The 27,926-nt window shown below is 52.0% G+C and overlaps 1 protein-coding gene across 4 annotated transcripts; it reads right to left on the bottom strand.

The window, feature by feature from the left end:
• Nucleotides 1–150: 150 nt before the first annotated feature.
• Dnai2 (dynein axonemal intermediate chain 2) lies at nt 151–27,926 on the bottom strand. 4 transcript variants are annotated; one of them, XM_023714155.1, is made up of 14 exons: nt 27,806–27,926; nt 25,374–25,567; nt 21,502–21,663; nt 20,571–20,692; nt 18,794–18,936; nt 17,676–17,789; nt 11,184–11,323; nt 10,044–10,166; nt 6,245–6,468; nt 5,428–5,563; nt 4,654–4,800; nt 3,606–3,833; nt 2,005–2,146; nt 151–1,813 (listed from the first exon to the last, which is right to left on the bottom strand). In XM_023714155.1, the coding sequence occupies exons 2-13, from the start codon at nt 25,554–25,556 to the stop codon at nt 2,054–2,056; spliced, it is 1,815 nt and encodes a 604-aa protein (XP_023569923.1). In that variant the 5' UTR covers nt 25,557–25,567; nt 27,806–27,926; the 3' UTR covers nt 151–1,813; nt 2,005–2,053. The 4 variants fall into 4 exon arrangements, with proteins under 4 accessions (XP_023569923.1, XP_023569924.1, XP_023569922.1 ...); XM_023714156.1 differs by having other exon boundaries at nt 151–652; XM_023714154.1 differs by having other exon boundaries at nt 151–2,146.

The raw sequence follows: 27,926 nt of genomic DNA, 5'->3' as shown, positions 1-27,926 counted from the left end.
AGTCGGCTTCAATAGGCTTTAGCATTACCTTTGGCCCTCCTTGGACATCAGGGTCACCCTAGGTGACTCTGGAGCTGAGGAGCATTTTGTTACATTACCAACAATGGACAAGAGGGTCCTTTCTCACAGTCCCCCATAGGAGCCCAGTATCCCACTACCGCACAGAAGGGAAGGTGGCAGTGACTCTCCCAGGGGCCACAACCAGCTTGGCTGAAGAGAAAATATCAAAGAAGGGGCGCTCTCTCCTCACGGGTGCACATGTGTGGGAAGGACAGACGCGGGCTCTGGACATGAGTCTGGGCCACTTCTGCCATTTCCCAACACTGCTCGATGTGTCCTCCTGCCCGGCCCATGTTGGCATTCCCCAGCGCACATTCCACACCCACAGCTGTGGGGTTTTCCAGATGCTTCTGGTTCTTCACGGAGGCACTGTGCTTTTGTCTTGCTCCCTTTTGGACAGGAGTAAGCACCAGGTGTCTGATGAGGTTGGTGGGTAGGGCTGGTAGGAGTCATGGCTGCAGGGCGGGCAAGGGCTGCAGTCATGCCTCCTCTGATGGCTGCTGTCTGCCCTCTCCTCTTGGCTACAGCCTGTTCTCCAACTCCATCCCGGTGCAGCGGCACTCTCTGTGCACAGGCTCCAGCAGATAGCCCCCTTTTGCAGGAACAAAGGTCTAAATCTGAGAATAGCACAAGAATGCACTCCAGCCTTAGAGTAGGTGCGGCCCACCCACCCTCACAGGACTGTCAGCATGTCGCATCAACACAGAGCTTGCACTTCCTCTTGGATCACTTGGCTTGGACAGAATTTCTCTCCAGTTGGGGCTTCCCACTGTGACTCTACCAACATTCCAGGCAGGACCATTCTGGAAGGTGGGGACTGTCCAGTGCATCAGAGGACGCAGAGCAGTGTCCTTGGCCTCTGCATACCAGATACCAGAAGCAGCCCCCTTACCAGCTTTGTCAACCCAAAATGTTCCTAATGATCCCACTGGGATCAAAATCACCACTCTCAGGGAATCTGTGTCCTGTCATCTGCCACATCTATGACATATGCCCTGAAGATGGGGAGATCATCCCTGGACTCTGTGCCAGCCAATAAATGTGACCTGTGATTGCTGCTTGTACCAGGGTGCCCTCAAGCCTATGAACTGCTCTGTTGAGCTATGGCTTCGAGGCACTTCATGCAGCGGCAGCCCAGCCCTCTGTCCACCTGGGAGCCCCAGGGCTTCTGGGCAGCTCCCACTCTCCCAGGGGCTGCACAAGATTGACTGCTGTGCAGGACAGGAAGTGAGCTATGCGGGCTCCCACCCCTGGTCTGCCCCTTACCACCCTCTTGGACTGCTATGTCCTCCTCTGCCACATAAGGTCAGTCAGAACACGAAGCTTCCAGCAACTTGGGGAAGGAGTGACGCCAAAGAGATAACACGAGAAGCTCTTGGCAGAGCATGCGTAGCAAACACTAGCGTCATTGCTATTAATTTAATGGCACCAGAAGAAGAAACCAGGAAGTATGCAGGTGCCGGCTCTCCCCGCCCAGGCTCTCAGGGCAGGGGGCATGCAAAGCCTCTGAGGTCTCTGATGCGGTTGCGTAGAAAGCACTCAGACGCTAGCTGTTCCTGATCTGTAGGTGGACGAGGAGGGTGCGAAAGGAGGAGAAAATGCCTTTTCCCCTCTGTAGGGCTTCCTGGGGACTGGCTGGCCTGGCAAGCCTGGGCTGAGGTTGTGAGCTTCCCGAGGAAAGACCTGGCTGGAAGCCCAGGAGCAGTGGAAGCCACGGAGACAGCCAGGATCCGAATGGAAAGCTGCAGGGCCCCTGTGGAGTAGACTCCTTGTGGGACCAACGCAGGGGTCAGCCCTGCCACTTTCTTTTCTGTGAGGGGCTGCACAGGACCGGGCTCTGGTGTGGGTCAGTGACTTGCAGGGTGGGGGTGCCCCATGTGCCCCCCTGTCATGTTTTGAGGGAAAGCTCAGCTCCCCACTTGTAAGGTAAGACCAGGGCAGTACCAGGAAGGCACAGGAGGGACACAGGGACAGAGCTGCAGCCAGGGCCAGCCTAGGCTGACTTCTCTTCATCACTGCCTTCTTCTTCCCCGGCCTCCTCTCCTTCCTCTTCCTCCTCATCAGCCTCCAAACTTAGTTTCTTTGGCTGAGGAAAAATAAGGCACATGTTGGTGGGGGGCAGGGCTTCTCCATTCCCCAGAGGCGGATCTCACATGGCTGAAAGCAGCCCACTGCCTGAGGCCCAGAGAGCCAAGTGGCCTGGTGGCACCAGGTCCAGGCTGGTGAGGCCCCAGAGGATGCTCAGTGCCAGCAGGGCAGAAAGTGGGCAGGGCCTAGGGAATGGACAGTCCAGCCTCTGCTGTGTATAGACTAGGTGGCCTTGGGCCAGCTTTTCCTGCTCCTGGGCACCTTTCCATAAGGCAGACATGACACATTGCAGGACTGGGCTAGAATTAGGGTCACCGGGCTTAAGCATAGAAGGAGGACTGTGGCAGACAGCTAGGGCTATATCTTCCGAGGCCCAGTTTCCTCATTTAGAATATTTGAGCAGATGTAGCTCAGCAGTACAGCATTGCCTACCATGTGCAAGGCCTTGGATTCCACTCCTAGCACTGTAAAGTAAAATAAAATAATACAAAGCCCCAAGCTATTGCGAGCAGCACATTTTGGGAGGCAAGGCACCAAGCACAGAGTCTGTAGGCCACACCATGCCACAAAAGGTGGCCAAGGTCACCTTTGACTTCTGGCTGAGCAAGAGGTAATGGGTGGGAGGAACCCTGGGCTGCCCCGAGCCGGGACTCTCCTCTCCCCTCTGCACCGCTGGCACTGCTCAGAGTGTGGGAATAAAGCTGCCACTATCCTAGAACTTCCAAATGCACCATGCACCAAAACGACACCCAGTCCTTTGGGCCAGAGGGTGGGATCGCCAGGGAAGCCAGCGATCTCCTCTGGTCCCCTTATCCCAATCAGTGACCAAGAACAGGCCCTGACGCTCATCCTCAAAACCGGGCTGGCTACCTGGGGCACTGTCCCCCGTGGCCACCCAGGGCCAGTGCCTAGAAGGACACACACTGGGTGTTAGCTGTGCTGTCCTCATCTTGGAATTCTAAGTTGGCACAAACAGCCCCACGGCTTTATTTTACACCCCCTCCTCCTTGTGAGGCCAGCCTGGCTTAGAAGGTGGATGCTGGAGTCACCGGGCTTGGCCATTTCCCTGCCTCAGGCAGAGGGTCTAGTCAGCGTCACACCAGGGCAGGGACTGAGAGCCAGGGACACGCAAACGCCACACTCCTGTCCTCCCGGATCTCCAGGCTCTCGCTCCTTGCGCAGCTCGCTTACCCCCAGGGCCTTCAGGCAGACGGGACCGCGCATGCTCAAATGCACCTGCCTCGTATGCGAGGGCAGCACGCCAGAAGGCGCGGGGCACCGCCTCTGCCCTGGAGGAGCCCAAGGTCTGCTTGGAGACAGGACTTCGTGAGGGGCAGTGAGTAAGTCCTCTCACTAGAATGAGGACACCCGGGAGGTCACCCAGCAGGGGACATCCGGCTGCCTGCGATCTCCCAGCCCCCAGCCCTCTGCCCACCGGTGCCCGCTGAGGGCCCTACAGCTTTTGCCTTCTTCTCCAAGGCCTCCGCCTCCTCCTTCTTCAGCTCCGCGAAGATGATGTCGAAGAACTCCTTCTCAGCCTTGGCCACCATCTCCTCCAGGTTCGTGGCCAGCTCCTCATCCCTCTGGTCCTCGTCCTTGCCCTCCGCCTTGCCTTTCTCCTTCAGCCTCATCTCCTTCTGCCTGGCCTCCAGGATCTTCTCCCGCCGGGTCTCCCGCTCAAATATCTGCGCCACAGAGGGACAGAGGCCGGGGGAGGGCTGGGTAGTGAGCGACTCCAGCACGAGGCCAGGTTGCTTAGTTCTCCCTGCTCTATTCAAAGAGGTCTTTGCAGGAGACCGCGGCTCAACCGCAGCACCACGTGCAGCACTGGAGTCTGCACCCAGGGCTGGTGAAGAGAGGGAGGGCAGAGTATTGGCATTAGGGGTTGGGGCAGCCAGGACACCATTCCACGGAACACCAAGCACACAGGCCTTTGTAGTTAGACAACATGGTGGCCCTGGCCTGTGCCCCTCACTCCAGCTCTGGGGTGAGACCGCCTTTCTCAGGCAGAGCTGGGAAAGCCCTCCCAGACCTCAGCACCAGAGCTTTCCATTCCATGGTGTGCACCAGGCACTGGGGAGTGTGTGCCAGGGCCGCTGGGGAGGGGGGTGGGATATGGCAGTGGCCCTCAGTGTCCCTGCCTCAGGGCAAGCCCTTCCACCTGTCTTCCCCATTGGCATCTCTGGATGGTTCTGGTGCAGACATATCGTGTTGTGTGCCATTGGGTACACACTCGATTTGCAGTTGGAAAATCAAAGCCTATGGGGAAAGTTTGACTTGCCTGAGGCCACTGAACTGCAGAGTACTGAGCAAGGCAGGTGAAGCCAGCTAACACCCGTCCACGGAGCTCACACTTTAGGACACCCTGCAGCCCCATCAAATATGTGCACCCATATCCAGGGGTTGGAAGGAGGGGACATGGGCATCTCTCTGGCTAGGCTGCTCTGAGCTGGGGCCAGGTCTGGACATGTGCGGCGTGGTCCCTGTGGTGGTGCTGGTGCTTACGGAAGAAGCTATGTTCTTCTCATTCCTCTGGAGGGTGGAGAGCCCACTGGACACTTCCAGCAAGGTAGTTGTCCCCCGCTGGGAACCACAAGCAATGAGACAGCCGTTGTCCTGCACCCGGAGGCAGAAGAGGGCCTCGTCACACACCTGTTGGGCGGTCCAAGCAGACCCAGGGCAGGGACAAAGTCATATTTAATTAACTGGCATCTGGGGAGCCTTAGCCCCTTCACCTTGCTCAAATACCATGACATCCTGCACCAGGGAAATAAATAAGAATACAAAGAAAAAAAAATACCATGACAACCCCTGCACCCCATAAAGTGAAGGTCAAACTCAGAGACTGGCTGTCTAAGCTCTAGCCTTAGCCCCTGCTTCATTCCAGTCCCCTCTGTCTGTGGACTCCCACACCTCATGGGCTGCCATGGGCCCTGCCGTGGCTTTGCCAACAGGAATGCAGGCTGGGAGGCTCAGCTGCTTGGAGCACCTGTGCAAGGGCCTGAAGGGATGCACCTGGGGGCAGAGGAGCTGCGCATCTGCTTTCTTTTCTGCTTTAATTTCCTGGGGTAACTCTGCCATACCACTAGAGCGCCAAGTCCCCTTGACCCTGCAGGAGCACAGGTGCTTGAGGCAGGAGCTACAGTCGCCCAGTGTGTCACTTACCTAGAGAAGCCCTGGCACAGATGCACCCAGGCACGCACAGCATAGCACACACCCTCACACCATGCCGCATTCGCACCAGCCCCATTCTTGTACAGGAAGGGAGATGCACGTGACCTTCAGGCTGAGGGCAGGGTCAGAATGCTTGAACATAACGTCCCAGATGTCCAGAGTCCCATCCATCTTGGTGGTGAAGAACACCGCTGGCCTCACGGGGCTCCAGGCACCATCCGTGAGATAAGCCATGTGGTACCTGTGGGAGCCCATTCCTTGGGTCACATCTTTCTTAGGTTTAGCTTCCAGCCTTAGGGCTCTGGATATGACATTTCCCATGGGCCCAGCCCCTGGACACATGGAAGCCATCAGAGGAAGGGGATGTCCAGGAAAGTGTAACTCTGATATCGGGGAGGGATACACTTTCTACTTGGTTTGGTTTGGATTTCCTAACACTTCGTGAATACTGAACATTAAAGCGCACACACACACACACACACACACACACACACACACACACACACTGCATGCAAGTGTAGTCATGCAAATGTAGGGACTGAATTTTCCACCAAACTTTATCCTCCTTTACCCCAGAGTAGTATAATTATAGCCATGGTAGTCACACCAGAAACTACATTTCCCAGCTTCCTTTGCAACTGTATGGCTAGCTAAGCTACGGTGGGAGAAAGGATCAATATCACAGAGACACTCTGGAGAATTTTGACAAACAAATAATTTTTAAAATACGTATATCCCAGATATTGCATGGGACATAGTTATACTAAAAAAAATTCATTATTTTCTCAGAAATGCAAATTGAACTAGGGATCCTATATTTCTCTTTACTGAACTTTACAGCTGGACCTGCAGAGGTTCTAACCTGGCCCCCTCTGAGGATCTCCCTCCTCTATCCCCAGCCAGTCCCTTGTCCCTCCCTTACTTGGTCCACATGATAGATGACTCCCGGCTGTCTTCAGACCAGATGCGGGCTGTCCAGTCCCCAACTGTCAGGAAGTTCTTTGGGTAGAACGGGTTTCTCTGGAGGGCGTAGATGGGGCCGTGATGGCCCGAGAATGTGCACACAATCTTCTCAGCCGGCGTCTTGGCCTTGCGGTTGCAGGAGATGACGATGCCCTGCTCGGTGCCCACCATGAACTTCGTTGGCTGCAGAGGAGGGGCAGGCATGGGAGGAGCCATGCAACACCAACTCTGGGCTTGGCTGGTGCAGCCAGCAGCCTGTCCGGGGTCGGCAGTGCCAGCAGACCCCTTGTCCTAAGCTCTGCTCAGACTGTATAGCCCACAAAAGAGCTGTCCCCACTTTCCCCAGCCTCAGAAGACACCTGCCCGCTGCTTTGAGGAACTTGTTTAATGAATCCCTACTGGATTCTTCTGGTCTCTGGAGGACATCAGGAACCCCATAAAGATCCCAAATGTTTACAGACAGAGTAAACAAGCCCAGATGTGGACGGGGTATGAACCCGGTCACTTAGGAGGCAGGCAGAGTCTAGACTGACTCGATAGTGACATTCACCCTAGCCCTGTCCACAGAGAACTCAGAGCAGGTGGCTACCCAATACTCAGGAAGGCATCTGGAGCCAGGTGGGAGGGCTCTCGGGCTGAGGTCCCTAGCCAGACAGATTGGATGTACAGTAGTCAGCCAAGAAGGTTCTGGGGCACCCTCAGCCTCTGGCACCTAGTGGTCTCTGCCACTCCTTCAAGTGCACAGGCACACTGTTGGGGTGCGCTGGGGGGGCTGTCCTTGCCTAGTGTGCTTTCTGTCCAGCCATCTTCTCAGTGCGTTCTCACCACCTTCAGGACTTTGCTCACCTCTCACCTCCCCAGGCTGCTCTGTCCCTTGAACCACCCCCTGCTCCCAGAGCGCCTACTCTGCCCTCCATTTCTGTTTCTATAGCTCCCACCAGCATCTGGCACAGGGATTTCCTGGGTTTGCTGCGCACCCCACAACAGGAAGTCAAGCTCCTTGGCCTCTTTGGAATAGTGCTTAGTGTGAGTAGAGTTGTGAAAGGAATTTGTGGATAACTTGAAACTTGGCTCGGGAAGACTGCCCACCACCAGGCCCCTCTGACTCCCCCATACCCCACTCCTCTCTGGGAGAGGATGCAAGGCCTGGAGGATACCAGCCAGGGAGGGGCACACCCCTTCCAAAAGTCCTTGCAAAATTGGGCAACAGTGTATGCCCATATTCATAACAGAATTAGCCACACATAGCCCAAAGGTGGAAGCAACCCAAGTGTCTCTGGACAGATAAGTGGATAGACACAACGCGGTCCATGTGTATAATGAAATAGAATTCAGTTATCAAAAGGAAGAGAATTCTTTACACATGTTCTAACATGGAAGAACCTTAAGGGCATTATGCGTAAGGCAATTAAACCAGTCACAAAAAAGACAAGTATTCTATAACTCACTTTATAACAGGTTCCTAAAATAGCCAGACTCAAAGAAGCAGGAAATAGACAGCCAGTTGCCAGGGGCGAAGGTGGAAGGCAATGGGAAGTTGTTCAATGAGGAGAGTGGTTCAGTTTTGCAAGATGAAAAATGTTCTGAGTCAGGTGTGGTGGTGTACACCTGTAGTCCCAGCACCCTGGGGGCTGAGGCAGATTTCCAAGTTTGAGGCCAGCCTGGTTTAGCAAGATTCTGTCTCAAAATAATAATAAAAAAATAAAAAAGGGCTGGGAATGTAGCTTGGTATGAAAACCCTGAGTTCAATGCCCAGTGCCACACACACACACACACACACACACATACACACACACACACACACACTTCTGGAGATGAATGATTGTAATGGTTACACAACAATGAGAATATATTGAACACTACTGAACTGAATACTTTAATGCAGTTAAAATGATAGCTTTTGTATGTTTTTTGAACTTTTTTTAAAAAATGTATTTGGTATAGGGTCTCACTGTGCAGGTCGGACTCGTGAACAGCTCCTCCTGTTTTCAGCTTCCCCAGCACTGGGATTACAGGTGTGTACCACCATACCTGGTCTCCATGGCCAGCTTAGCACACCTGGGGGTGGGGCTGGCATAGCGTGTGGTACCTGGGATCGAACCCCAGTCCCTGCGCTTACCTAAGCAGGTGCTTAGTCCAGTGAGCTATCTCACTGACCATAACTATAATTTAAAAAGCATATGAAATCTAGAGAGGTAGCTCAGTGCACAGGCCCTGGGTCCCATCCTCTTCACCACACACAGGGAAGGAGGGCAGAGGAGAGAACGGAGGGAAAGGGGAGGAGGGAGGGAGGGAGGGGAGCGAGGGAGGCAAGGAGGGAAGCCCACACACAAATAAACCACAGAGTTGTGTGTCAAAGGCGAAGGAGGAGATCAGACTTGAGCACTGAGCCATCAGGCGAGCCCCCGGGCCCCTGCACATCAGCTTTCCCAGGAGGAGAGCCACGCAGACTCACAAGGCTGAGAACATCTCATGCCACAGGCTTCCTGGAGGGGTGGGAGTTTGGATCTAACTTCACCCTGTGCTGGGGCACGAACTTAGCCTCACTGGCCTTCACCCTAGGTATGTGGAAAGTGGGGACAAAATATTACCCCACGTGGTGGGTGCCTGTCACCACACAGGCTCCTCACACTGTGGTATCTACAAGTGTCCAGCACATTGTGTACACTCAGCAAGAGACACACAAGAAGTAGTGAGGACTCACCATGGCGTGGTCATTACAGCCACCACATAGCCTGGGACAGCACACAGGTCAGAAATGTTTTTCTTTTTCTTTTCCTTTCTTTCTTTCTTTTTCTTTTCTTTTCTTTTCTTTTTTCTTTTGTATTTTAGGGAAGGGTCTACAGGGTGTTCAGGCTGAAGTTAGACCCAAACTCACTACTAGATTAGACTCATAGTGACCTGCCTCTCTACAGTCTCCCAAGAGCTGGGATTACAGGCGCACGCCACCACGCCCAGTCTCAATAGCTGTCTCAGCGTGCCCCAGGGGTGCACCTGCTGGATCAAACCCCAGCCCTGCACCTGCTTGCAGGTGCTTTAACCCACTGAGGTATCTGGCCAGGCCTCAGAATGCTTTTCCAACTCCCACCCCTACCTCAGGCTCCACCCAGTGTCTTGGCAAAGGTTGGGGGGGCTCAACTGAATTATGTTCCCTCAACCTACCAGCATTCGTTCCCCAGCCTTCGATGAAGACACTCAGGCTCCAGCTCCCAACATCTTAGTAATGATGTCACATGATCCCAAGGCAATGAGTGACATCCCTGCTTGGGGACCAGGCCTCGGGTTCAATAAGATATCCACCTCAGGCCAAGGACCAGCTGGAAAAGTTCTTGCCTTGCATTACAGAGGGAGTTTTCATTTGCTGCTTCTAGTTTTTCTCCTCCGACACACTAACATTATTGCTCAATATGGAGATTCTCTTGTTTTTTCTTAGTTACTAAATTCATGCCTGTGCCCTGGTTTTTCAAGAAGCCTCCTTAGATCTCCTTTCTACCCCCAACACTTCCTTTCTTCCTCCACAGAAAGGGAAGTGACCAGCCCTAGGCCCTGTAGGAAGCAGGGGCAGCCTGGTCCCGGCTCTCTGTCTTTTCACCTGCGGTGGCTTGCCAAGTGACAGACTGCAGAGGACAGTGGGTTCCTTCCTCAAGGAGCTCTGCTGCCCCCTGCTGGAGGAGTGCTGTAAGCGCTTGCCACACTAGCCTTGGCCTGTCCGCGCCCTGGCAAGGAAAGTTGAGGAAGGGACAGCAAGAAGCCCTCACCAAGGTAGACTCAAACTCCAGGGAGATGGCCCCCAGGGCATTTTCCAGCTGCTCCTTCTTGGTGATGTCCAGGATAACCACCTCGGTGGGCTCACTTATCTTGCGGATGTCCCACCACATGACCTAGTGGGAAGCAGAGGGGACTGAGCCCTTGAGGTCCCGCGGCTCCCCTGGCTTTTGTCCCTCACCCACCTATGAAAACGAACACATGTTGAGGTTCCCTGTTGGGAGACTCAGCTCCTAAACCTGGCTGGTCAGCAGCGTCCCTGGCAAGCTGCCTAAAATCCAGATGCTGGGACCTCATGTCAACCTTAATGGATCCAAATCACCAGGTACCCAAACCAACCCAACCCAAAGTCTGGACTCTTCCGACTCTTCCCATGTAGAAGTATTTAAAAATGTGAAAAAAAAATGGACACACACTTTGACCTAAAGACTCTACCACAGGGGTGTGACTTATAGATGTTCCTGCATGTGTATGCTATAATCTATATACAAGTACACTCTTGTTATACTTTTTCTAATAAGAAAATATAAAATCCATTTAAATAAATTATGGGCTGGAGAGATAGCTTGGTGGTCTAAGTGTCTGCCTGGCAAGTGCAAAGACCCGTGTTTGATCCCCAGTACTGCATGCTGTGCTGGTCCCGTGCATGCCAGCCATCTAAACCTGTAATCCCAGCTCTGGAGAGGCTGAGACAGGAAGAGCGCTGTGAGTCCAAGCTGTATACCAAGAGTGTACCAAATAAATAAATCTTTTTTTAAAAATTATGATATGTCCATACCTTTCAGTAGAAGGCATTGGGCAGTGGTTATTAAAAATGAAAAACTATCTCTGAGATATATTAAAGTATAAAGTATACCAAAAAAAGTGTAGAAGAGAGATATATGCTTGCTTGAATAGGTAGAGAAGGTAGAGGGAGGAAATTAACTCCACTCCTCAGGTAGAAGCAGGTGAGTTGGGCAGATGAGAGGGAGGTATTTCACTCTGCCCTTCTGCACTTTTGAGATTTTGCCCCCCACATGAATGTTTTATCCAATGTTAATGTAAGAAGAAAGCTTCCCGCAGTAATCCTGATGAGAACAGGAAGTACACACGCCCTCTCTGGCTCTGCCCCCGGGGACCTGGCTGGGTGGTACCTGCCCATCGGTGGAGGCTGAGAAGCACTCGGTGCCCGTCTTTGACTGCAGCCAGATAGAGCCGTACACAGGGTCCCGATGGCTGAACTCGATGGTGGAGAGCTCTGCTACCAGGCTGCCCTTCCGGGTGTCCCAGCAGGCTGACGGGGAAGGACATAGTAGGGGGTGGAGGGAGCAACAGGGGCGGAGGGCTGTTGCTTCTCTGGGTGTGAAGGGTTTTGTAGTAACAGTAAATTCGAGCCGGCCCCCAAGAAATCTCTAGAGACACTCCTAAAAAGCAAGCTTTTTCCATCACAGCCCTACTGTGTTGTGTCACCCTGGATCCCCCGGAAGCCCCTGGGGACAGAGCAGGCTCTGCCACGGGGAGGCTGGAGGGCTCTGGCAAGAACAGCCTGGCGTGTGGCTGCTGCTGCAGAGGGGAGGTGACCGAGGCTAAGCTGTGGTCCTGTGAGCCTGGGGATGCAGTGAGCCGGGTAGAGAGGACAGTTGAGGCTCCGTCCTAGGGCAAAGCCTGGGACTTTTTGCTCCGTCCCAGTACAAAAAGCTCCTTGAGGCGAAGACGGACATTGGGGCAGAGCTGCCTGTTGCAGCCACTCCCTCCCTTTTCTCCTCTGCCTCCAGAAAGCGCCCCAGGAGGAGCCAGACCCTGGGTCGGGGTGACGTTCTCTGCTCTCGGGGCTGCTCGGTGGGTGTTCCCCTTTCCCCTGAGTGCGCACGGAGGCCCCGCCCTCTCACGCACAGCCCCTTCCAGGAAGGCTGGCTTTGTGAAGCAAAGAAGTACTGAGTTCCTAAGCTTTGACTTAATATCCCTCAAGTGCTGGGCGTACTCTTGTGCTTTCCCTGCTCAGCTGGCTGTGTTTGGTAACGCACGCTCCCGCGCGGGCACCACGAGCCCTGGATGCTCCTGCTGGGCCCCTTCTGGCAGCAGCAGGGCCACCCCCAGCCGCTGCGAGCCGAGCCGCGCCGCGCAAAGCCACTGAAAGGAGTTATGAATAATGAGTGTGGCAGAGTCCTGAATAAATCATGGCCCAGGCGCTGGGGCGGCCTTGAGTGCGCGGGCACCCAGCAGTCTCCAGCGAGAGCTGGTGTGTAGTCCCCAGCCCGAGAGCTCCCCTGGGAGGAGGCAGCCGGTGTGGGAGGGAGACCGGCCTGAGTCTGAACGTCTCTCCTGGCTCCTACTCCTGAAGACGAAGGGAAGTAGTAGAAAGGCTCGGCAGAGAGAATGGGGACCCCCCTTCTGAGCCTGCGGCAGTTAATGTGTGTTACACTGGGTTGGCTTGCGACACACGAGGAGACTAGTAGAACGCGCTTCCGCGTGTCTGCCGGGCTCAAGGGACTCTATCTGGCCCTTGGCGGCCTCCTGTCTGTCTTGTTTTTTTTTTTTTTTTTTAATTTATTTGTTTATTTGTGTGTGTGTGTGTGTGTGTGTGTGTGTGTGGCCAGCTCAGCCCACCAGGGGGCAGGGCTGGCTGGCATGTGGTGCTGGGGGATTGAACCGCTGTCCCCGTGCATTGCTAAGCTTGTTCTAAGTAGGTGCTTTAGACCACTGAGCCATCTCACCAGCCCCTGTCTGTCTCTTCTTTCTGCTTCTGGCTGCAATGGATGGGGCAGCGTTGCTATGCTCGTTCTACTTTGGAGTCAGCCATCCATGGACCAAACCTCTCTTCTTTTAAACTGTGTGTGCCTGGTACCTTGTCCCAGAAACAGAAAACAGAAAGGTGACAATTCCTCAAGTGTGAGGATTGAGAGGCTGCTAATTTCTGGGCTGAGGATAGAGGTCAGGCAGATTTTTTTTTTTATCATGCCATTTATTTATTTATTTATTTATTTTCTTTTTTGAGACAGGATCTTGCTATATAGCCCAGGCTGGCCTTGAACTTGGGGTGATCGTCCTGCCTCAGCCTTCTGAGTGCTAGAATTACAAGAATGTGCCACTATGCCAAGTTTCACTAAGAATGTTTAGGAGCCGGCGAGATAGTTCTGTGGCCTAAAGTGCCTGCTTTGGCAAGCTTGGACAAGCACACAGGGACCGTGGTTCCACCCCCAACACCCCAGGGCAGGCAGAGCAGGCCACACAAAATATATATATTATTTTTAAAATAAGTTTTCCAGGTGGGCCATCAACAAAACAGCAGAAGAAGCGCTTTCCCAGATTCTCCACCACAATCATAAAACTGGCAAGAACAGTCAGAATCCATTTTCTCAGAATTCTGGAAACTAGCCAAAGGCTCATAGCAGCCTGGAGAGTTTTCAAGAAAAATAGCTGAATCTTGGTGAAAGCAACGACTCTTGTCCCTGCGGCACCTCAACCTCCCCTGGCTAAGATGTATGTGTCGCAGTTCCATGGTAGCTAGAAAAGTAACATCCCAGCCCGGCATTGTATGTACCTATAATCACAGCATTCTGGGAGGCTGAGGCAGGAGGACTGCAAGTTTGAGGCCAGCCTGGGTAACTTAGTGACTTGCTAAGAGCCTGCCTCAAAATTAAAAACATAAGGGCTAAACCAAGCATAGTTACACAGACCCATAACCCCAGCTTTCAGCAGGCCAAAGCAGGAGGATCATTGTGAGTTCAAGGCTTGTCTGGGTTACAAAGTTAGGTTCAAGGCCAACCTGAATTACATAGTGAGACCCTGATTCAAAAATAAAAGAGAATAAATAAATCAATTTTAAAAGGCTGGGGATGTAGTTCAGCGTGAAGACCATCAGCTTGATCCCTACTGTTGTGTGTGGGGGGGAACCACTGAAAAGAAAAGTGACACTGCCCGCATGGAGCAGTGTGGCAGCTGTGGAAGGAGCAGAGGGCATTGGATGAGCCCTTCCAAATCCAAGACCAAAGTCTGCCGCACTTGGCCTGTCTGATGGCTCCTGGAAAGTTGTCTGTCCCTGACCTGGCTCACAGTTTGCTCAGTACAAAAGTCTTTTCCCCCAGGGCACAGCTGTGGCAACTGAGGCCAACAGCAGGGGGCATCATGGGGGGGGCGGGTAGCGGCCGTCTACAGGGGCCTGGAGAAGCTGGGCATCTAGAGACCCTGCCTGGGTCAGAGATGTCACTGCCCAGCATGGTGTCACCCTCAGACAGGGCAGCTACAGAACGCTCTTCTCGGAGGACAGGAGGGACACTCTCCAGGAGGGACAGCGTGCTTAGCCGCAAAAGAAGCCCAACACGTATAAGATATCTGAAGCCATGTAAAGCAGCTTTTCTGAGCAAAATAGAACAAAACTTGAAATCAGTAAAGGAAAACTGGAAGATGCCCAAATAGCTGGAAACAAAACATGCATCTTTAAGAACCCTTGGGGGGCCGGGGAGATGGCTCAGTGGAATAAGTGCTTCCCTGGCAAGCACAAGGGCCTGAGTTCAATCTCCAGTTCCGCCAAGAAGTTCTTACTAGGGCCAGGAAGATGGCTCAGTGGAATAAGTGCTTCCCTGGCAAGCTCAAGGGCCTGAGTTCAATCCCTGGTTCCACCAAAAAAAAAAAGAAACTTTGGATCAAAAAAGAAAGCAGGGCTGGTGAGATGGCTCAGTGGTCTAAAGCACTTACTTAGAACAAGCTTAGCAAAGCACAGGGACCGCGGTTCAATCCCCCAGCACCACATGCCAGCCAGCCCCGCCCCCAGGTGGGCTGAGCTGGCCACACACACACACACACACACACACACACACACAAATAAATAAATAAAATTTAAAAAAAAAAAAAGAAAGAAAGCAGACAAGAAACCACTTGAATGAAGGAGCATGAAAACACAGCAAACCAAAAGGTGTGAGCGCAGGTAATGCGGTGCAGAGAGGGGAAATTCACTATATTAAACAAAACAAAAACAAACAAACAAGGACTGAGCCACAACTGGGTGGTCCAGGCCTTGCCTCCTACCCACCAGACCCTCAGTTTGGTCCTCAGGGCCGCAAAGACAAAGAAAAACAAAAAAAAAAAAAAACAAACAAGCCAAACAAAAAACTGTTCTAACCTTCCACTTTAAGAAAGGAGAAGCTGGGCTTGGTGGCCCATGCCTGTAATCCAGCACTCAGGAGGCTGAGGTAGGAGGATCATTGGGAGTTCGAGACCAACCTGGGCTACCAAGTGAGCTCAAGGCCAGCCTGAACTGCACAGTGAGACCCGGTCTCAAGACCAAAAAAAAGTAAAAGAAATGCGGAAAAGATGAATAAATTAAACCCCAAGCCTGCAGAAGGGAAGAAATAATAAAGATTAGAGTGCAAAATAAATGAAACTTAAAGTGTTTTAAAAATCAGAGAAAAACAATAAAGTGAAAAGTTGGTTCTCGAGAAACAAAATTGACAAGCATCTAGCTAGACTGACAGGAAAGGGAGGGAAGAGAAGAGAAGATTCAAATTACTAAAACCAGGAACAAAATAGAAGACAGTCTGGGGGTGGTGGCGCACGCCTGTAATCGCAGCACTAGGGAGGCAGAAATCAGGAGGATCAGTATGAATCCAAGCTGTGTAGAGAGACTCTGCGTACACACACACACACACACACACACACACACACACACACACACACTAGACACGACCACCAGCTTTGCAGAAACAAAAACGATTGCAAAAGAATGCCATGAACAATGGCATGTCAACAAACCGCATAATCTAGATGAAATGCTTAATCCCCAGAAAGACAGAGACTGCCGAAATAGATTCAGCAGAAATAGAAAATCTGAAGAGGTCTATAGTGAGTGAAGAAACTGAATTAGTAATTCTAAAGCTTGCCACCCACACGAAAAAGCCAAAGCCAGGTATCACGATGTGTAAGCCCAGCTACTCCAGAGGCTGAGGCAGGAGAAAGAGACTAGAAGAAAGGAAGAGGAAGGGAGGAAGGGAGGAAGGAAAAAGGAAGGAAGTAGAATGGTACAACCTGTGGAAATGTGTGTGGAGATTCCTCAGAAATTTAGGATTAGAAGCCCCATTCAACCCAGCTATTCCCTTTCTGCATATTTTTCTAGAAGAACTGAAAACATTGTACCACAATGACATATGTGCCCCCATGTTTACAGCAGCACAATTGGTCATGGCTTAATCTAGGAAACAACCCAAATGCCCATCAACTGAGGAGCAGATTAAAAAGACGCGGCATTTTTATACAATGGAGTATTATTCAGTTATAAAGAAAGAGAAACGTGAGGCCTTTATAGGTAAATGGATGCAAGTAGAGACCATACTCATAAATGAAATAAGTCAGGCCCACATGTACAAACATCATATTGTCTCCCTAGTGTACAAGCCTGAAAGAGTAAATAAAATCTGAAAAGTACAATAAATATAATAAAAGGGAAAGAAACTGCTCAAAAGGAATGAACAGGGCTGGGGAGATAGCTCAGTAGAATAGGCACTTGCCTGACAAGCGCAAGGGCCTGAGTTCAATCTCTGGTACCGCAAAAAAAAAAAAAAAGAATGAACAGTTGGCATGAAGGAAAGGAAAAAAAAAAAGAAAGAAAAGAAAGGGGAAAATCATGTATGCAAATATACAAGATAGCTAAGACGATTATACTATTAATTTCTATCTTTTTTTTTTATGTATTTGGTACAGGGGCTCACTATGCAGCTCGGACTCATAGTGCTCCTCCTGTTTTCAGCATCCCCAGTGCTGGGATTACAGGCATGCACCACCACGCCCCCAACTTGGTTGCCAGCTCAGCGCACCCAAGGACGGGGCTGGCGAGGCATGGGGTGTAAGGATCGAACCCTGGTCCCTGCATTTGCCTAAGCAGGCTCTTAGTCCACTGAGCTATCTCACCAGTGCGTCTATCAGTTTTTTTGAAAGTAGCAGTGAATGCTTAAAATTTTTATTTTGACCAATTTTACATGCTTGTATCTGGTAATCCGAGCAATTGCAATGAAGACAGCAATGGGCAATATAACTTTTTTTTTGCAGAACCGGGGATTGAACTCAGGCCTGTGCACTTGCCAGGCAAGCGCTTATTCTCCTGAGCCAGCTCCCTAACTATGCCATATAACAACCATTGTTGAATATCTATCATCTTGGTTTTTGTTTTTTAAACTGTATATCATTTCTAATGTCTTATCTGTATTTTTATTCTTTTAAAAAGGAAAGAAACAAAAAAAGAGAAAAGGAGAGAAAGGCAGCTATCAGACCAGATGGTTTTACTGGTGAACTCTTCCAGACACTAAAACAATACAAATTCTTGCAATAAAGCAAAAAGGGGGCTTCTTCTAGCTTCTCCTAGAGGGCCAATACCACTATACCCAATACCACATCGGTGTCCCCAGGCCTCTCCCAACATGGGGCTCCACAGTGGTCTCTCTCTGTGGCTATCCCTAGTCACATGGTCATTGGTTCTACTTGAACTATAGTGTTTAGGGACTTTTTATTTTGAACTAATGAAAATAAGCTTTGGACCGATCACAGCTGGAGGTCTCACAGTGTCAGCAGAACCCGACTCACAAACACCAGAATGGTCAGGGACAGAGAAGCCTACCAGCTCAGTCTGGCAGCTGGGCGAGCGCTGGGTGCCCCCTTACCTATCTGCCCATTGTAGCAGCCCCCCAGGATCACGTGCGAATCTTTGGGGTTATACTCCACGGTCACCAGTGGAGAAGATGGCTTCAGGGCCATTTCAGGCCTATTGGGGTTTTCTATAAAGCAGAGAAACAAAATGACTCCATCAGGCCTGGATAGAAAACCACAGGGTCAATCAGCTCAACTCTCCCAGGCAGGCAGGGTGGAAGCTCCTCTGGTCTTTCTCAAAAGTACCGAAGCCTGAATCTTCGCTTCATTTTGGGAATGGGGGTGGTGGTGAGTGTGCATGTTTAATGGTAGTTCTAGTCCATTTCCCAGGCTTGGTGTGAAAGGAGGTTCTGACCCAAAGGTTTTCACACCAGTCAGCTCTTCAGCAGCCTCCTCTCACCAGGTCTGAGACCTGGGAGTCCTGCTGGCATCCACCCTGGCATCCACCCTGGCGTCTACCCCAGGGTGCTGAGCTATGTGAGAGGAGAGTGTCAGTGCCAAGCTCAGGGCCATCCACTTCCTGTGCCAAAGGGACAGTGGAAGAAGGCTGAGAGTGCCGCCCTGCCGGCTCCTGCCTCACAGCAAGCCCTGTACAATGGTCTGGGCCTGTGGCTGGAGGCACTGCCCCACCAGCCACGGGTTATGGCAAGTGGCAGGAAAGGTGGGACAGGGCATGTGTTCCCTTCCCTCGTGCTTGGGCCCCTTCAAGTCCGCAGGGCATTGTTCTGATACAATCTGTAGGGATCCCATGGGCTCTGAGCTTAATGCTCCCAATTAAGAGTCAGGAGCTGGGGAGACAGGTATAGCTCAGGGATGCAGCACTTGCTGAGCATGTGCACGGCCCTCGGTTTAATCCCAAGTGTACTGGAAGCAGGCAGGAGAGAAGAGGGAAGAGGGAGGGGGAGGGAGGGAGGAAGGGAACGGAGGGAGGGAGGGGAAGGAAGGAGAAAGCAAAAGGGAGGGAAGAAGGGAAGGGAGGAAAGGGAGGGAGGGAGGTGGAGAAAGAGAGAGGGGGAGGGTGGGAGGGGGAGGGAGGGAAAGAGGGAGGAAGGAAAGAAAGGAACATCTGGGACTTGCTGCCCCATTCAGCTCCTCAGCCCACAGTGGCCCACGGGACCCCTATGCTCCTCACCCAGGTCCCAGACATACGAATCATGGCTCATGCCCATAGGTGCCCGCTGAAAATCCAAGCAAGAATATGCCACTGCCAACTTCCGGTTGCCATCAGGGTGCCAGGAGAGGTGAGTGGCCGTCCGTTTGATCTCTTGGGGATCCCTTTAAGGGGAGAGCAAGGAAGCAGGAGGCTGGAGGGTGGGGCTCCCCCGATTCTTTATTCATTAGGTTTTTGTCTTTAAAATATTCACACACTCATACACAATCCCCATACTCAGGGAGAGCTACTTATCAAACAAAGTTGACAAGACTCCCATCAGTGAAAAGCCAGCCTCACCAGCCATAAATAGAACAGAATCATAAACGATAAGACAGTGGTGGCAATAAAAAAGTTAAGTTCCAGGTGACACTCTGCCCTGCTGAAAATTCTCAAGCTGGGTGTGGTGGTGCATGCCTGTGATCCCAGCACTCAGGGAGACTGAGCAGGCGGAATATGAGTGGGAGGCGGCCTGGGCCATCCAGAGACTTAGCAAAGCCCTATCTCAAAACAAAAATTTTAAAAAGAATGAAGATGTGTTATATTTACATACCCACTTCCTTCCCCTGTAATCACATCATGTGTCATTATGTTCTGCGTACCAACAGGAAAATGAAATTAAATGTTAGAAAATAAAAAAAGAGCTAGGATGTAGCTTGGTGTGAAGACCCTGGCTTTAATCCTCATAATAAAAGGGAAAAGGGACATTTTGAGCCAGCGCTTGATCTTTTATGATGATTAGAATAAACAGAGGATGGGAACCAGTCACTACCCTTCTTGCTTGCTCGAATGCTTTAACAACTTCCGTCCACACAAAACCCTGTCCATGAATATTTATAGCGGCTTTATTCATAATTGCCAAGCCTTGGAAACGACCAAGGCACCCTCCGTCGTGGAGTGGGGAAGCCCTGGTACATCCAGAGCATGGACTATCGTTCAACACTGAAACACACCAGCAGCAAGCTCTGAAAAGACACGAGGAGACAAGTGCCTATTGTGAAGTGAAAGAAGCCAGCTGAAAGAGCCACACAGGGTCGGACACCAGCTCTGTGACATCTGGAAAAGGGAAAACTGGAGATGCTAAAAAGATCAGCCATTGCCAGGGGTTGTGGGGAGGGAGGGAGAAACAGGCAGAGCGCAGAGGGATTCTAAGGCAGTAAAACACCCTGTGCACCGCCGCTGTGGTGGACGCCTGTCATAATGCATTTGTCCCAACCCATGCACTACACTGCCCTAACAGTGAGCCTACTGGAAACTATGGACTCCAGATGGTGAGGACGTGTCCAGGCCTATCTGGCAGGAGCACAGGTAATGCAGGTTCTGTGTCCCGGAGTGGAGAAGGGGAGGGACATGTGGAACTCGCTGGACTTTCTGCTCAATCTTGCTGTGAGCCGAAAGCTACCCAAAGAACTGTAGTCTATTACTGTTGCAAAAAAGGAGGGAGGGGGTTAGCCCTGATGCCCCGTGGGAGTACCTGTGTGCCTACTGTGATGCCGGGTCCCCAGTGCGCCGTGCTGGACGCACCCTGCCCCTGCAGGAAGTGACCCTGCTGTGCATACCTGGGGGCCACGCATAGCCTCATCCCTGGAGCCTGTGCATCCTGCAGGGGCAGAACCCACATAGCTGGGCACCGAGTTCTTACTGTGCCCCTTGTCAAGCGTGGACACAGGGCACACAGCCCTCCCAGCCTGGAATGATCAGCAAAGGGTCCATTTTGAGGGTGGCCTTTTGGCCAGCCTCCTGCTCACCATAGAACTACCTGAAAACATTGATGGTTTTAGCGGAAGAGGCCTCTTCGGTCACCTCCACTTCTTCCTCATCGTCGAAATACTCCTCATAGATGTCGATGGCATTGTTCTGCTTGATGCAGTGCTCCATGATCTGGGGGCGGAGGAGACACGGGTCAGAAGCTCTCAGGGACAGAGAGAGGCCCTTCAGACTGAGCAGGGTCCGGATGGAGTGTGGGAGGGACAAGCGACACCTGCTGGATTCCTCTCATTTTGTATAGGCCACATATTTCCTTCCTTTTTTCCTTTTCCCTTCCTCTCTCCCTCTCTTGCTTTCAAGAACTAGGGACAGAACTCAGGGCCTTGTATGGGCCAGGCGAGCACCCCACCCCTGAGTTACACTCCCACCCCACAGCCCAGGCATTTTTCACTGTCGTGAAAGTAAGATAATAGTATACACAAAACCTCACTTGGAGACAGTCTACTACCTGAGAGATCCGGATTTCATGAAGGAGGAAGGTGACTAGGAAAAAGGTTTACAAAGGTTCTTGGGGAAGGGTCATAATTTTTAAAAGGCGGAAAAATGTTGCTGGAGCCAGACAGAATTGTTACTCCCTGCATGTTGTGGGCCCTGGGTCCTGCTGCCTGCCCTGCAGACACGAGGGCTGGCAGGGCAAGCGGAGGATCGAATCCCAGCCACTGCGCTCTGCCTAAGGAGATGCTTTAGTCCGCTGAGCTATCTGGCCAGCCCTAGGACTCTTTCAAGGTTTCCTTTGCCAGGGATTTCCCACCTTTTTGTCTCCTCCTAAGCCGCGTCCAGCTGCAGACCTCTGTGGCTGCAGCAGGATCTCCTTTCCCCCTGTATCCCCAAGAGCCTGCACTGGGCCAGCTGGGATGTGGCACAGCCTGGGGGACCTGGAGCGACCCGGAGGCTCCCACAGCTGGGGCTGGAGGAAGACTCACCACGCCAAGTTGCGTGATGGTGTTGATGTAGTTCTCGTCCTTTTCCACTTTCTTCCGGAAGCGGATTGTCTGCTCCAGCTCCAGGGGGTTCACGTCTTTGGGCCAGCCCCCCTCTATGTGGTTCACACCCCGGGTCTCCATCTCGAACCGCTCGGTGTTGGCCTAAACAGAGCCCCAGGGGTGAGAAAATCGCTGCGCTGGTGTAAGCAGCCAGCCACTTGTGCAAACCGGGATGGGCCCGCGAAGGACCTGGCCTGAGCCACAAAGCAAGAACAAGTTGGTCCTCAGGCGGTCACAGGCGGCCTCACAGCGCCCCCTTGTGGAGCTAATGCTTTACAATTCAATCCGGCGGTCACCGAAGCCCCAGCCCCTGCCCACTATCATACAGTCTTATTCCGCAATTACCTGGGTCACAAGGGCTCTAAGGGCACAACCTGGGTTCTAGAGAGCCCAAAAATAAAAGGGCACATGTCGAGCACCCCATCAAAGCAATGCTACAGATATCAGAACCCTAAAAACAACCCAGGACGGGGGTGGTGACACTTACCTGCCAGCACTTGGTGTGGCCAAGGCAAGAGGGTGGTTGCAAGTTCAAGGCCAGCTTGGGCAAACTACTGAGACCGCGTCTCAAAATATACAGTAGAGGGGCTGGGGATGCAGCTCAGAGGCACGGCGCCTGCCTGGCAAGCTCAAGAGCCTGAATTTGATTCCCAGTACAAAAGAAAATAAGTGCCAGTCAGATAGCTCAATGGATTAAAGTGCCTGCTTAGGCAGATCTGCAAAGGTCAGGGGTTTCAATCCCCAGCCTGCCATGCCAGCCCTGCCCCCAGGGTGCGCTGAGACAGCAATTGAGACTGGGGATGGTGGCGCGCCCTTGTAATCCGAGTGCTTGGGAGGCTGAAAAACAGGAGGATCCCTACGAGTCCAATCTGTGTAGTGAGACCCTGAAGACCCTGTACTAAATACAAAAAAGAAAAGAAAAATATATAGTAAAAAGGGTTGGCGATATAGCTCATAGCTCAGTGAAGGCTTTGAGTTCAATCCCGAGTGCCAAAAACAAAACAAAATAAGATAAAAATGCAACTCAGTGGACAGTTGTATCCACTGAACTTGCCACTTTGCCTCCTTCCTACTTTTCTGGGCTTTAACAATGGTTCACCATCTTAAACATTTCAGGGCGTACCATTTGGTGGCATAATGGTGCAGCGTCTTTCAGCCACTACCTCTACCTAATTTCAATTTTTTATAACTGCATTTGGCACAGGGTCTCACTGTGCTGCTCAGAATCCTAGTGATCCTCCTGTTTTCAGGCTCCCCAGTGCTGGGATTACAGGTGTGCGCCACCACGCCTGGGCTCAGTGGCCAGCTCAGCACACCTGGGGCAGGCCAGCACAGCCTGTGGTGCCGGGGATCAAACCCCAGTCCCTGCGCTTGCCTAAGCAGATGCTTAGTCCACTGAGCTATCTCACCAGTCCCCTAGATCCAAAATTTTCATGACCCCCCCACATGGAAACCACAGACTCATTCAGCAGTTGCTCCTTTCTCTGTTTCATTTGGGACAAGGCTCTCTGGGCAGCCCAGGATGGCCTCACGCTGGCAACCTTCCTACCTCAGCCTCCCTAATGGCTGGAGCCACAGGCGTGAGCTACCACACCCAGCATCCCTTTCCACCTTTCCACCCGCTCCCCTAAAGTGAGCCATCTCACAAAGCAGGACTGGGACCCAAGGGCTTGTGTGGCACAGCCTCGGCAGCTGCCATTTTGCTTACAGCTGTGGTAAGAGAGGATTATCCTTCTCACAGACAGTAATTAGGCTAGAAGAACAAGAAGGGAATCCGAACCTCAAGTCACACCATCCACTTGCAATCCCCATGCAGTTGTGGACTGTTTTAGCTAAATCAAATGTGAACTTACCTCAGGTGATTTTGGGTAAGAGAAAATGGATTATCTGAATCCATCAAATTTTTTCTCACAGGATCTCTGGTCTCTGTTCTCACAGATAGGACCTTCCATTGTTTTGTCCTGGAGCCCCTGCCTGCCCTGAGGAACTTTCCAGGGGAAAGTCCTTTTTCCACCTGAGCTATTGCCTGTACAGATAAATCCTTGCTCTCCTCCAAACATGAGGTATGACTGAAAATACAGTGAATGTTAAATTTTTAAACATTTTATTACAGTAAAAGACACATCACCCGAATCCCCTCAAAATATTCCTCACGTTAAACACACTCATTCCTTTGTTCTAGGTACTTTCTGGAATCCTCTTTTTGTTTGTTCTTGTTGCTGGTTTTGAGACAGTGTCTTGCTATGTAGTTCAGGCTGGCCTCGAACTCATAGTGATCCTCCTGCCTCAGCCTCCTGAGTGCTGGGATCACAGGTATGCACCACCATGCCCAGATTTGGAATCCTCTTTGACAGCTTTAGTTGTGCTGTTGTAGCTTTCTTAATATCCTCAAGATTCCAGACATTTACTTTTTGTGGTTGTTTTGACTTTAAGGAAGGACCAGGAGTCAGCTGCACAGTGCCAGGCTGTGACAAGGATGCTGGGTGGTGACTTTCTGTTGGATTGCATGGGGCAGCAGCGTTCCCCATCGTCTTATTTTTAATCACACTCATAAAGACACTTGTGAAGGGTCGGAGAGCTAGCTCTGCGGACTAAGTGCCTGCTTAGGCAACCACAGGGACCCGGGTTCAATCCTCAGCACCACATGCCCACTAGTCCCGCCCCTGAGCATGCTGAGCCAGCTACTGAGACTGGGCATGAGAGCACACACCTGTAATCCCAGCACTGAGGAGACTGAAAACAGGAGGACTGCTAGGATTCTGAGGTGCCTAGTGAGACCCTATACCAAATGCATTAAAAAACAAAACAAAAAAAAACACTCATTAAAAAAAAAAAAGGGGGGCCAGGGAGATGGCTCAGTAGGATAAGCGCTTGACTGGCAAACATCAAGGATCTGAGTTCAATCCCCGGTTCTGCAAAAAAAATAAAAATAAAAAAAAATAAAATAAAAAACCTTCCAAGGCTGCATCATGAAGTTCCAGAAGCTGGGCCTGGTGCCCGTAATCCCAGCATTTGGGAGGCTGAGGCTCAAGGGCCACTGGAGCATAGTGAGCTCAAGGCCAGCCTGAACTACAATAGAATACAAAGTGAGCCTCAAAGATTCAAAAAGGAGGGCTGGTGAGATAGCTCAGTGGTCTAAAGCTCCTGCTTAGGCAAATGCAGCGACCACAGTTCAATCCCTAGCACCACATGCCACACCAGCCCTATCCCCAGGACAGGACATGGGCCACAAAAAGAAAAAGAAAAAAAAACCTAGCAAGAATGATAAAATAAGTGTGTTCAAAGCAAGATGGAATATTTTAAGGGGGGCTAATAATAATGCATCTTTTACTGTAATACACGTTTTGGAGAAGGATTTTTTTTTCCCCTTGGCTCACTCAGGCTGCCTTAAGGGCAGGTCTGGTGAAGTTGTGGGCATCAAACTGCGGTCCCCTGCACCTGACTGACTCTGCCCAAGCAGGCGCTTTAAGCAACTGAGCTCACCCCCAAGCCCCCTGTAACACATGTTTTGAACTGAACACTTTTGTACTTCCGATCATTCCTTGCACCTCCCCCTGGGGTTGCAAAGCCCCACGTGACTTGAGGAGGCGCCTTGGGCATGAGGCTGGAACCCTCGGGAGGAAGCACTCTTGGTCCTCTGTCTTGTCCGGAGTCTGGCACTGCAGGGGACTTGGGGTGCACCCCCCTCCAGTTCCCAGCCCTGGCTGGTCCACCCAGCTGGCCTGCAGGGGGACAGGGCACCAGTCCTGTCTCCTGCACCTGCTGCCCACCAGCCCTACCGCCCTTGCCGGCTGGGCGGGGCGGGGCCCCACCTCATGCTCCGACATGCTCACTGAGCACTGGATGCCCATGTCCACCGGGTTCCGCTCCACGAACTGTGCGGCCAGCTTGGGGTTGGGCAGGATGTCGACGTTCAGGTCAGCTGGGCGGTCTGAGAAGTTGCACTGCTTTCCAAACTCGCTGCGCTTCTTAAGGTACACGTAGACGATTTCCATGGTGACAGCGGCTGCAGGGCAGAGGTAGCATGTGGGGGGGCAGGCCCACCCGGCCCTGTCCCTTCTCCGAAGGTCTCATTGGGGCAGCTGTAGGTTTCGAGGGTGGGCATAGGGAGTCCCTGGGGATTTGCCCAGAAGCTGCAGCTCATCTGAATGTGGACTGCGTGCTAAGCATAACATCATTTTGCTTGTCTCCTGCACTTGCCTAGTAGGGTGGACAATGAAATTACCATTTTACAAAGGACACTGGACACTCAGAGGTACCCTACGCGACTTAGCACCATGGAACTGGGCAAGGGTCTGCCTCACTCCGGAGTTCTCACCCATCAGGAATAGTTTCTGCTGTATCAGTATTTCTTTTTTTTTTTTTTGGCAGAACCGGAGATTGAACTCAGACCCTTGTGCTTGCCAGGAAAGCACTTATTCCACTGAGCCATCTCCCCAGCCCCTGAATCAATATTTCTTGGGAGGCAGGAAGATATCAATGGCGATTATGTTGGGCTAAGTTCTCTGCTGCACTCCAGAGCTGAGCCACGTGGAACACAGACAAGAAGGCCCCGGCCTCTTTGGGAATCCCCCACCCAACCACCTTGCTATCCAAAAGGCTCGTCCACCCCGTCACTCTCTGCAGAGAGCTCTCTCTACCACTCTGTCAGGCAGAGAAGAGAGTCACCCTGAGAGACACAAAGCTGGGCAGCTTCCTCAGTTGACACAATAGCCAGGCCTTTAGGAAAACCTCTGCTCTGGGCCACTGGCCTTGAAAAGCCGGGCTTGGAAAGCAGACTGGGCAGGCCCCTGACCGCAAGTTCTGGCCCTACCCTCGTCAGCTGCAAGACCTTGGCTGGGCCGCTGAGTCCTTCCCAGAGCTGACCCGGCCTCGGATGCCCAGAGGTGCAGTGAAATGCTCCGGCAGCTCGGGCAGACGTGGAGCTGGAGCTCACGTGCAGCATGCTTCCCGCAAATCGCTCTTCGCTCATCCCCAAAGAGACCCTGGTCCTCTGAGCCTCCACAACATCCACAGATGTAGGGAGAGGAGCAAAGACCACAGGACCAAGAGGGAGGCCTAGAGTGCATTTCCGTTCTCCACCTCTCACACCACACTGAGAAGCACCCGTGCCTCCCGCTCTGGGCTGCTGGACCCAGACAATCACGAGCGGCTCCCCACCACCGCTCTGACAGCTGCTGCGGCAGCCTGTGACTTCCTGGGCCAAGGCGGGAGGCACATGAGAAAGAAGAAACTCCAGGAAGCTAGAACTGCTTCTTGGGCCCAGAGCAGATTTGTAACAGCTTCATCTCCTCTTTCCTTCATGGTTCCCAAGGCTGAGCCCTGAGTGAAAACAGAGGCATTGTCTTGTGACTCGGGCCAGACAGAGAGGACATTTAAATGGTGGCCTAGTGATGGGAAGACAGCTCATTCAAGGATCCAGAGCTGCCTCTTTTCTCACAAGCTGGCAGATCTCAGGAATGAATAGCGAGGTCAGCTGAAGGGGTCTCGGGAGTGCAACAGGGTGGGCTTCTCCAGGCAGGGGCTGAGCAGGGGCTGCCTGGGGTGGGGGAGGGCGGCACAGAGTTACTGCTGTCTGGGAGTCTGGTGGGGAGCGCCCTCCCCATGGGAACCTGGAGACCTCAAGGCGTGTAGAACATGGCGGTTAGTATCAAACAACAAACACACAGGATGCTGCAGCCAGGCACGGTGGCACATACCTGTAATCCCAGCACTAGGGAGGCTGAGGCAGGAGGGTCACAAATTCATGTCCTACTCAGGCAATTTAGCAAGATCTTGTCTCAAAATAATAAATTTAGAAAACTAGCTGTGCAAGTCTCCCATACTGAGGAAGAGAGATCTCTGGGCTTGTTCCAAGGAGGGCTGTACAGGACATGGAGGAACTAAATCGGAAGTTTGACCTTGATAGGATACCCTAAGGGGGCCCAATAATGCCAGCGCCCAGGTAAGGAACAACTGATAGGATGCGTTCAAAGTACAAATCCCTAGCAGGTTCGGATCCAGTTTCTTAAGAGGTCCAGCCCTTGAGAGACCCCTCTCGCCCAGTCTGCACCGTGACGGGGTTAGCGGTGCAGAGGCTAAGGTGTTCAGAGATTGAGGGTCCTGGGACTGAGGGAGTTTCCAGCGTAGCCACGACCAACGTTGTAAAGGACTCCAGGATTGCTGATCCTGCGTCCACCGTCCCGCAGAGCCATCCCCAAAGAAAGCCCTCTAGAGAAGTTCTTGCACCGTTGGCGGTTTTTACCCTCTGGGTTTCTCCCCTTCTCTCTCCACTCTCTTCTTCAGGCGTGGACGATCTCCCTTTATCCTGGGTTGGCTCCTGCTGCGGCTCTGCCAACGGGAAGTACCCAAGCCAAGCCCGTGGC

The sequence above is a fragment of the Octodon degus genome, unplaced genomic scaffold (genome assembly GCF_000260255.1).
Source record: "Octodon degus isolate 3935 unplaced genomic scaffold, OctDeg1.0 scaffold00033, whole genome shotgun sequence".
Lineage (NCBI taxonomy): Eukaryota > Metazoa > Chordata > Mammalia > Rodentia > Octodontidae > Octodon > Octodon degus.
The sequence above is the reverse complement of the archived record's forward strand: the minus strand, read 5'-3'. Positions and strand labels throughout refer to the sequence as shown.